The sequence below is a fragment of the Myotis brandtii genome, unplaced genomic scaffold (assembly GCF_000412655.1).
Source record: "Myotis brandtii unplaced genomic scaffold, ASM41265v1 scaffold627, whole genome shotgun sequence".
In the NCBI taxonomy this organism is placed as follows: Eukaryota; Metazoa; Chordata; class Mammalia; order Chiroptera; family Vespertilionidae; genus Myotis; species Myotis brandtii.
In genome coordinates this window covers 1,242,107-1,253,132 of record NW_005370397.1, presented here as the reverse complement: position 1 = coordinate 1,253,132, position 11,026 = coordinate 1,242,107, and the positions used below count along the sequence as shown (strand labels likewise).

Genomic DNA, 11,026 nt, shown 5'->3' with positions numbered 1-11,026 from the left:
GAGGCCGGGGGAAGGTCAAGGGGAAAAAAAAGGAGACATATGTACTACTCTTTGTAATACTTTAAGCAATAAAACAAAATTAAAAAGAAAAAGAATCAAGAGCTGTTTCTCGAATAAGAGGCTAAGCTTGACCCTAGGAGACTCCTCCGGGGGCGGGAACGGCTGCGAGAGGGTCCCTTTAAGCAATAAAACAAAATTTAAAAAAAAAGAATCAAGAGCTGTTTCTCGCATAAGAGGCTAAGCTTGACCCTGGGAGACTCCTCCGGGGGCGGGAACGGATGCGAGAGGGTCCTTGTGCAGCGCCTCTCGAATCTCAGTCCCTGGACCTGCTGGGTTTAGCCGTGCAGAGCATTGAACTTGGGGGGTATCTTCCACATGCAGGATCCTAGTCTGATTTGTGTGGTCAGTTTTACCTTGTTTTTCTAACTGTGACTCTAAGCCCTTCACAGGGTGGGAAAATAATGAGATGTAGTGACCGGTCCCTTAGTCCATTTCTTGGGTCAGAGTGGTGAATAGGCCCAGGGAGAAGGTAGTGTGGTGCAGTGGGAAGAGCACAGTACTGGGCGTCAGGTGTCTGTATGGGGCCCAGCTTTGCAAGTGCCGTGATTGGCTACATGACCTGAGCTTGTTTCTGCATCCCCCCTGGCTTCAGCTTTCCCTTTTACTGGGCAGGAGCCTGGTGAGGAGGATTCTGAGGTCCCCGTCAGCGCAGTGCGGTGGCCGTGGGAGGGTGAGGGGAGAGACTACAGTAGGGAGGTAAAGGTGGCCACGGAGCCAAGACGTTGGAGGAGAACCTGGGGAAGCTAAGGAGGTGGGAGGAGGGGGATGCCAAGGAGGGGTAGGAGGCTTTAATTTCCGTGAGGAATTGGTAAGAAAGACAGTGTTGGTGGCACTGATAATGGATGCTCCCCTGTCTTATATAGAATTCGATCACCCTCTCTCTCTTTGTAAAATTGGATTAATTGGGCGGATTTGACACAGCTTGCTCAAGTTTCTCCTTCTGTTTTCTTCATAATTAGGTTAAAATGGTGCTATTTCTTTGAAGATTTCAAAGAATTCTTTTTGTCATTAAAAATGGCCCTGCCAAATAAGCAGAGGTAATTATCTCTATAAAGTGAAGATAGGACGATGCCAGGTGCTTGAGCAGTTTATTCAGGAAAGCAGTATTCCAGCCTTTTCTCGTAGGCTCCTCTGCTCTGGGGTGCGTGTGGGCATCTGGCAGATATATTATTTAGGTCACTGGTGTTTGGCACCAAGTAGCAGGAGTGATAATATGTCTCAGGGTTCGGCGGCTTCCATCCTCCTGAGTTCAGATTGGGGATGGATCCAAAGCTTACTGCCCTAGTCTGTGTCTTTACTCAGTAACTTGAATTCTGTCTCTCATAAATGACATTATACAATGAAGGAGCTATCTGCACCCCTGGGAACAGAATTCCGAGCTTCCCTTTTGTTTGTGTGTGGAGCCTGCATGGAGTGCCATTCCTGCAGTGATACAATTCATAACGTTGCCGTTGGATTCCCTGAGTCCTGTATTGGCAAATAGGGTGTCAGCTGCATTGTCACTGCTGGGCAGTCTCAGCTTTGGGAGGAGGGGAGCATGTCACTTGATAGTCAGAAATACGTTTTATTAATTTTATAAGTAGACAGATGTCTTCCATCACAGCTGCCTGTAATTTCAAGGACACCCCTCCTTTTCACAGAAGGGGAGACCGGGGCATATGATCCAAGGTGAGATGTAGGGAGAGTGCAGGAGAAACTTCATTCATCGCGTTGCTTCCTAATTCCTCCCAGTGCACTGCACGTGGGACATGGCGCTGCTTTGCATGGTGCTGCCGTTTCTCTCAGTGGAATTAAACCTCTAGGAACTAGTTTCCCTCTGTTCACAAGAGCATTTGTTTGCACACCACTTTGGCTCATAGTTCCTCCCACTTCTCAAGAAGGATGGGCATGCATGTGGAGAGATTGGATGATAGTAATTTTCATAGCTTAAGTGATCATTTTATCTCTAGGAACAAATGGAGCCGCATGATATACAAGCTACCGTGGAATATGTGCCCTGCGTGGTATTGGTTGCTTTTAAGGCCCATCATGTCTCCTTAGGGCTTCTTGCCTCTCCCGCTCTGTCCATGTCCCCTGTGGGAGTGCAGAGGCAGCCTTGTGCTGGACAGCGGAACAGTGGTCGCTGCCATTCTCTTCTGCCCTTCAGGTGGCAAGCACCGTGACTTGGAGGGAAGGAGTTAGACAGGTGGTATTCTTAAATAGGGTCACAGAGTTTTTGGTTTATTCGAATGTTCTTACTTGGGGATATTCAAATTCAGAAAAGGGGTTTGCTTGCTGGAGAGGCCCTAAGGAGAAGGAAGGGTTGACTCTATATTACATCTTCACTCACCGCCAAACCCCGTCATACTTAGATGATGGGCAGTTTTGGATTTCTGACACAGATGTGGAGAATTTTCCGAGTTAAAAATAAAACCCTCATTGGTCACTTTTTTAGATGATATTAGGGAATCAGCTCATTATTTCGAATACTGGTGAACAAAGGGAAAGAATCAAGTATTTTCCTTGCTTCCCTTTATGAATTGTATCTCAGGTTAGCCGAGTATCTGATGAGAGAGTTTCTCTCTCTCTCTCTCTCTCTCTCTCTCTCTCTCTCTCACTAAAGAACATTTATTTGTTTTTCACTAAGACTTTATCTTAGCACATAATTAAACTGTGTTACTACCCTCACCCCAACTTGAAGAAGGGTTAGTACAGTGAATGTTATAAAGCAGATATGAAGGATTGGAATCAACATTAACTGACAAAGGAAAACTTCTAAGTCATCATAACAATGTTTAAGGAAAAAAAGAGAAAAAAAGGGGGTGATGGGAGTTCAGATTGAACAAGATCCTCACATACCATCTAACACATTCAACCCTGGCTAGAGTGTACCAAAATGGAAACAGGATTACTATAATACAAAACTTCACTACAGACAGCTGTACACACCTGTGTTCCAAGCCCACCTCCAACCCCCAAATGCTTCCAACACAACTATTTCCCGGCCTGTTGGGCCTGTCGACGAAGGAGCACGTAGATCTTCTCTTTAGTCCAATCTTTGTTATAAGGCTGGTATGTCTGGGTATCAGCTCGGTAGACAAGACAGCTGAGGTCCGCCAGATCATCAATAAAATCAAACAACTGGTTGATATCATATGTGATAGAGGGGCTGTTGAGATTCATTCTCTTCAGATGTTCTTCATACATTTTACAAACGCCTTCCATGCACTCATTCACTGATCCATAATCAGCATAAGTTGTGCCTTCTGGTCTCTTGGTAGGCTGTACCAGCAAAATGGTGTGAGACATTGCGCCAAACTCTTTCGCTCACACCGCCACACATGAGCTTAACCACATCGCCGCCAACAGCCAACCCCCTGCGAGAGGAGCCACCGGAAGTCGTCGAGAGAGTCTCTCTTTAGAGAAATAATCTAGCTAACAAATGAGGAAAATTTCAGAAAGTCAAAATTCATTATTTTGCAACTCCTGATGAGTTCATGGATCTGAGCGGTAAGCCTCACTGGCTGCCGGCACCACACACAGACAACCTGGGATGGCGTGTCTCCTGGCGAGAAGCCAGCCTCTGAGATATTCTTGCCAAAATTTCACACTGTAACCTGATCCGGCCTCGTTCTCTGTCTACCAGTTACCAGCAAGTACAGAGGCCAAGGGAACAGTGTGAATTACACGTTATGGAGATAATAATTTTAAAAATCTATTGTTGACTGGACAACAGTACAGGACAAATCACTTCATTTCAATGACAAAAAAAAAAACAACTGAAGAAAAAAGAGATGGGGAGGGAAATCTGTACATTAAAAGGATTTAAGAGATCTATCAATTAATCCTAACGCCTGGACCTTCTTTGTATTGTGGTTACTTTGTGTAATCTGTAAACTCTTACAGTTTATAATACAGTTAGAGGAAAGATTTACTACCTGAATATTTGATGACATTAAGGAATCCTTGTTAATATATTTAAGGGATTATGACATTTTTTAAAATAAAAATGAGCCCTGTAAGTATTGGCAGATGAAATGATATGATGTCTGGGATTAGCGTCAACATAATGCAGGAAGGTGAATAATACAGGGTGTAAGGGAAGAGAGATTGGCCATCATTACTAGAGCTGGAAGGTGGGCACATGTGGGTATTCTCTCTACTTATGTGTATGTTTGAAATAACCTGTCATAGCATGTTTCCCAAAGAGGATTTTAGGTAAAGATGTGCACTACGGCTCTGGGTACAACGAAAAGGAATTGGGAGAGGAGGAAAGCGCCGTCAAGTCCTTAGTGCCAGACCTGATGTGTTCCATAGTGAGTGCTTATTGACTGTTTCCAAGTCCTGCATGCACCCACTCACGGGTCTATGCCAGCGGTTCTCAACCTGTGGGTCGCGACCCCTTTGGGGGTCGAACGACCCTTTCACAGGGGTCGCCTAAGACCATCGGAAAACACATATATAATTACATATTGTTTTTGTGATTAATCACTATGCTTTCATTATGTTCAATTTGTAACAATGAAAATACATCCTGCATATCAGATATTTACATTACGATTCATAACAGTAGCAACATTACGGTTATGAAGTAGCAACGAAAATAATTTTATGGTTGGGGGTCACCACAACATGAGGAACTGTACTAAAGGGTCGTGGCATTAGGAAGGTTGAAAACCACTGGTCTATGCGATCATTCGTTTGCTTATTTTAGTGAACATTTATGGGTACGCATGACAAGCACCAAAATGCTTCCATAAACCAAGTAACACAAGTAGAGCCCGTCACACCCAGTGATGTTTTTGGCCCGTACTCCTCTATGGCGTCTCTGAACTGTATACAAATATTTGCAAGACCAGGGGGCTGACAGCGGTCCTGTGTGGTCTCCTTCCTGGATTCACTCAAGTTTAGTCTTTAATATTCTTCTCAGGGGAGCTCTAACCATCTGCTGGGGCTTCACCTTCCGTTCCAATCATCCAGCTCTTAAAGGTCGCAGGTGCCACCTGCTTGGTTCCAGAAGGACCATCTCTGATCGCTGGCACGGGCCGTCCACGTGACTGCCAGTTGAACAGGAGCCACAGCTTCCTGGTTGAGCTCCTGTGGGGAAGCTCCCGCCCCCTGCCATCTCACCTTCCGAACTGTTGTTACACTCGGGAAGATTTTCCAATTACGACATCTAATTACAAGGAAGAATAAATTACTGAAGCAAGTTAAATTATCCTGTGTGTCATAACAGTAATTAACATTCAAATAGGAAACTGCTGCCATTTTTATAAACATCACTAAGTAGAGGCAGCGTCCCCTCTGACAGCAGGCGGCAGGAGGGCGCTCTCTCCCTAACCCTGCCATGGGAGGGTCTGCGTGTTTAGAAAATCTGCGTGAGACTGATGTCAGCGGAGAGACTGACCTTGAATTGCCTCATTTTCATCTAAGTCTTTAGAAATAAAACAACTTTCTATCCATTTACACCATCATCTACTTTCTCCTCAGGGCCCTACATGTTTTTGTTTTACATTTTCTTCCATATTTTAAGAAGGTTTGGGCACCAGTCTGCTCACAAAACATTTTGTGGACTAGACTTGACTTGGAAAGCAGCTCGCAGCCTTTTCAGAGCCCACTTTTCAAGAATCCCATGTCATTCCTGCCCTTTCATGCTCTTCTGCCAGGAACGATTCCTCTCCTCTGTGGTCTTGATTTCACGTTGTGCTTTTGAGCTCCGTTATAGAGTGAACGCACCTGCCTTTCTCAATGCAGTTGCTAGCCTAGAATTTTCATATATAGTGTTTAGTAGTTTTTTAAAAATATATCTTTATTGATTTCAGAGAGAAAGAGAAAGGAAGACAGAGATAGAAACATCAATGATGAGATAGAATCACTGATCAGCTGCCTCCTGCACAACCCCCACTGGGGATCCAGCCCGCAACCCCGAGAATTGAACCATGACCTCCTGGTTCATAGGTCGATGCTCAACCACTGAGCCACGCTGGCTGGGCATAGTATTTAGTAGTTTTTAATGGCAGTGCTGAAGTGATAAACTCAAAGAAGATAGCAGGGAAACCTTAAAATTATACAGTAATTGCATACAGGACTATAAAAAAGGCGTGCAGCTACTTTTGTCCTCCAGTGAGTAGTGTGGCAGTTAAAACTCAACAAGGTTTGGGAAGATGCTTCTAGTCTGCCATTAGCAGTGGGATGATGAATTGTTTTTATTTATTTGGTAGACTACTACTAAATCTAGAATTTATTTAGACAGTTGACATGGCAACTCTGGGTACAACTCTGCCTTTGATAATAATGAGTTGTTACGATTTTTGTTCTTGTTCTTTTTACATTACAGACTCTTAAGTGTGAGTGTTGTGAGTGATAGGATCTGATTTGAGAGAGCAGTGAAATTTTACATTTGCTTGTAACCCAGCAGGTGGTCTTAATACACCCCTAACCCTTTTCTGCTAAAGAGAATAGCACATTAGCAGAGTGTGTGAGGGTTTACTTCACCCTTCTTCTTAACATCACACATAGGTGGCTCTGGTGTTAGGGAAAGATCTGACCAAGTCAGGATTATAAACATAGATGTTTATACCCTCGTGCCAAGTATAAATAATAATGGTTCCTGTAATATTTAAATTGCAAGCCTAAAAAGAAACTAAAAAATTCTCTTCCTTTACATTTAAACAGAAATATATTTCCACCAACTTTGGTTAAATTGAGGCGATTTACACATTATGTTTGTCCCTTACACTTGTGTTCCTTTAGCTCAAGTGGCTGACCTCACCACCTACAGGGAGGAGCCTGCATTTACCAGCATCCTATATAATAAAAGGCCAATATGCAAATTGTCCCCCATGGCCCCTCCCTCCACTTGCCCCCCCCCCCCGCGAGCCAGCTGGCCAACCTCCTGCATCCCCTCCCTCTGGCTGGCCCAGCCCAATCGCCCCCAATCGGGGCAGACCGGCCGGACCCCACCCATGCACAAATTTGTGCACCGGGTCTCTACTCTAGTCTTTGAAAAAAGGCCAATAAAAGTATTATTCTCATTGCTGGACATGCATGTTATTTCTGTTCTAAAGAGCAAAATGCTACTTTTTAGTGACAGTTTCAGTTCAATTTAAACAGTGCTGTTTAAAAAAGTTTTCTCTTTCTGCCAAGGACTCTGAAGAGCCAATATGGCCCCCAAATGTGGTCCCTTTTTGGATCTGGACAGCGATGGGAGGAAGTAAGAATGGCCTTTATACAATGTACTCAGTGTAGTTGAGGGAGGCTGATTACTCATCTCTAATTTTGCAATTTCATGCTTTGTGTCATGTGAGCAGTAAGAAGTACATTGTGGTTTCCAGTGATGGGGTTGTGTTGGGGTCTGGAGGAAGCAATGAATAGGGAAGGCTACTGGAATGGACTAAAAAATTACATCCTTAGTGATTTTGTATAAGATTTTAGACTACCAGACTTGCTTCCCATTACTTGCTGCTTTTGCATAAATATCTATTCTCAAAGGACGGTGCCATATGTAGTCTCTTGGGTCAATACAAATTGCTTTTCATGGAGAACATATTTAAGATAGCAAACTCCTTTGAAATAATTACATATTTTGAAAAAGGGTTTTATTCTGGCTAATTTGCCCGTTTCATTTGCAGTGTGTTTAAAAACCCTCCTCAGTGAAAAATTGGTAATTAGATGATTGACATATTCTCCCACTTGACAATCACACACGCCAGTAAATTGCCCTCTATTTTCCAGAAGTATCTGCAACAAATGTTGCTCAGCAAGATTGTAAGGGGCTAAAGATAGTTTATTTCCACAAACTGAGTGAGTGCTCACCCTGGAATGCCCACCTCCCTGGACGGTTTATAAAGCCTCCGGATCTGTGGTGGGAAGTGAGGTTCCCCTCCAGTAGCTGGATTGATTAGCTAAAGTGCTTTAGCCCCAGGTAGTGAAAGAATTTTAAAGTTTAGGGTACCTCTGTCCTACTGCAAAGATTGCTTATTTAAAAGCATGACTCTTTTTGTTTGTTTAACATATGGGTAATTATTATTCTAAATCTCAAAGACCAAAGCAGTTATTTTACTTGAATGGTACCCTTCTGTCAGGGATACTTATTGTTTGTTTTATCTCATTTATCCGCAAGAACATTCTATGTTTATTACCATAACTTATGGAAACATCATGTTGAAACTTAACTTCAATTTTTTTGGTGCAATAAAGGGATAGTTGTCATGTCACAAAAAACAATAATATATCATTTTGTAAAAAAATTTTATAAATAAAATCATATTTATATCTATATCACCAATATACCTTTTTCTCTTTTTTTAATATATTTTATTGATATTTTACAGAGGGGAAGGGAGAGGGATAGAGAGTTAGAAACATCGATGAGAAACACCGATTAGCTGCCTCCTGCACACCTCCCACTGGGGATGTGCCCGCAACCAAGGTACATGCCCTTGACCGGAATCGAACCTGGGACCCTTGAGTCTGCAGGCTGACACTCTAATCCACTGAGCCAAACCAGTTAGTGCCCAATATACCTTTTTCATGGAGTATAGGTTGTTACTTCTTGAACCACCTTATATTTTTCCTCTGTAATACTCTTTTTAAAAAATTGAGTTATAATTTATAAACAATAAAGTATATAGACTTAGGTATAATTTGTTGAGGTTTGAGAATTCATATTCATGTAACCCACACGCCCACACTATATAAAATATTTTCATGACCTTAGAGCATACTATAGTGTTTTAAATATTTCTAATTTTAAAAGTAGCAGAGGTCCATGGAGTGGTGTCAGAAAAACCTATACTTAACAAATGCTGCACACATATGTTGATAGCAGCCCTATGCACACTAGTCAGAAGGTAGAAACAGCCCACATGTTCATTAATAGATGAATGGGTAAACTAATTGTTATAGCCAATGGAATATTATTCAGCCAAAAAAAGGAATGAGGGACTGATATGTGCCACAACATGGAGAAATCTCAAAAACATGCTAAATAAAAGAAGCCAGACACAAAAGATGTTGCATGTTTTATGAGTCCATTCATATGAAACTAGAGGCCCAGTGCACGAATTCGTGCACGGGTGGGATTTCTCGGCCTGGCCGGCGATTGGGGCCAATCTGGGCTATCTTGCCCAGTCCCCATCGGGGCCATCGGGGCCGGCTGGCCAGGGGGAGGGACCATGGGAGGTTGGCTGGCCACAGGAGGTTGGCTGTGGGAGTGCACTGGCCACCAGGGGTCAGCTCCTGCATTGAGCTTCTACCCCCTGGTGGTCAGTCTGGCGTCATAGTGACGGGTCGTAATGGCTACTTAGGCTTTTATATATGTAGATATTCAAAGTAGAGAAATCCATAGAGATAGCACTCAGATTGGTGGTTGCCAGGGGTTGAGGGAAGGGAGAATGGGGCAGTGACTGCTTAATGAGCACAAGGTTCCTTGTGGGGCGATGAAAATGTTTAGAACAAGATAGAGGAGGTGATTGAATAACATTGTGAATGCACTAAATGCTACTGAATTGTTTATTTTTAAGTGGTTAATTTATTGTGTCAATTTCACCTCAACAGAAAATAAAATAACTAAGAGATCCCATGTCACGTAGCCCACAGTCACTGCCTCCCTGGCAGCAAAACATGGTCACATGCTCTGTGGCAAGTAGCCAGTTAGACAAGCACCACCCCGGACAGACATTCTGGCGAGCACTTACCATATAGAGCACCATGATTGACAGGGTTCCCAGCCTCCAGGCACCCTCCACCTCCAGGAATGGATAGCGGGGCAGACACAACACGAAGGCTCTGTGTTGATGGAGGAGACACTCAGTAAATAAAGGGCTGTGTGATGGGTAAGCGGAGGGATGATATGCCTTTCACACAGTGAGCCCTGCGAAGGGCGTTACCAGATACACGCAGGTCCGGGCAGCGTGAGGCTGTTTCTCCTGATCGGGATGGGCTTCGGTCATGCATACAGGACAGATGGATGACTCGGGCAGGAGCAGAGCTGTGGAGGAGCCTAGACAGCCCTGAGCCTTTTTCCTTCATGAAGGTGAGGGGAGCCCCATGTGCGGCCTGTCGGCCCAGGCTGAGAAGGCTCTTCCCGGTCAGTGTGGCCTTTGATGTTCTCAGGGTCTCTTCTCATTGGCCAGGAGCTTTAGACACACCCTGCAGTCATCACCGTGATGTCTCTGAGGAGTGGACAGAAAAGTTTATTTCTTCTTTAAAAAATAAAAGAGCCCTAGCTGGGTTGGCTCAATGGATAGAGCGTTGGCCTGCAGACTGAAGGGTCCCAGGTTTGATTCCAGTCAGGGCACATGCCCAGATTGCGGGCTCGATCCCAGTTGTGGGGCATGCAGGAGGCTGCCAATCAGTGATTCCCTGTCATCATTGATGTTTCTATTTCTCTCTTGCTCTCCCTTCCTCCATGTGTCCCTCAATACCCAGTGGAAAGGAGGTCTCCTCATGCTTTCTAGATCCCATTCTTTTTTTTTTTATCTAGTCTCCATTATTTAGTCTTTTTTGCCTTTAAATGTGGTTAAGTCTTGTCATTTTAGGAAGGGAGGAAAAGAGGAAGGAAGGAAGGAAGGAAGGAAGGAAGGAAGGAAGGAAGGAAGGAAGGAAAGGGAGGGAGGGAGGAAGGAAGGAGGAAAAACCTCTTCTATTTATGTTTGAATACATTTCTTCTTTCACAGTAAAAACTGCAATATTGTCTACATTCCTAGTCTTCCCTTCGTTCCTTCTCATTGGCGCACCTGCCCAGTGTAACCTGGTGTCCAGGTGCTTGAGTCAATGGAGACTGCTCTAGTTGAAGTCACCCAGTCCTCACGTTGCTAAACCCAGTGAGGACTCAGTCCTCTGACTGTGGGTGGCCCCTGGCCTCAGTGACACATCCTCTCCTGGTCTTTTTCCTACACCAGCACCTGCATATTTATGGGCTCCTCACCTCCCCCTTTGTTCTCTCCACACTCTCTCCCAGTGACTTCATTCATTCCTGCAGGCT

The 11,026-nt window shown here is 44.1% G+C and overlaps 2 protein-coding genes across 2 annotated transcripts in view; one reads left to right on the top strand and one right to left on the bottom strand.

Annotated features, from left to right (window-relative positions):
• The window catches only part of SMYD3 (SET and MYND domain containing 3), a 413,596-nt gene that overhangs the window by 129,318 nt on the left and 273,252 nt on the right, over positions 1–11,026 (top strand). The window lies entirely within an intron of this gene.
• Positions 2,656–3,384, bottom strand: LOC102263986 (enhancer of rudimentary homolog). Its single transcript, XM_005880124.2, has one exon. The coding sequence runs from the start codon at positions 3,346–3,348 to the stop codon at positions 3,034–3,036; it is 315 nt and encodes a 104-aa protein (XP_005880186.1). The 5' UTR covers positions 3,349–3,384; the 3' UTR covers positions 2,656–3,033.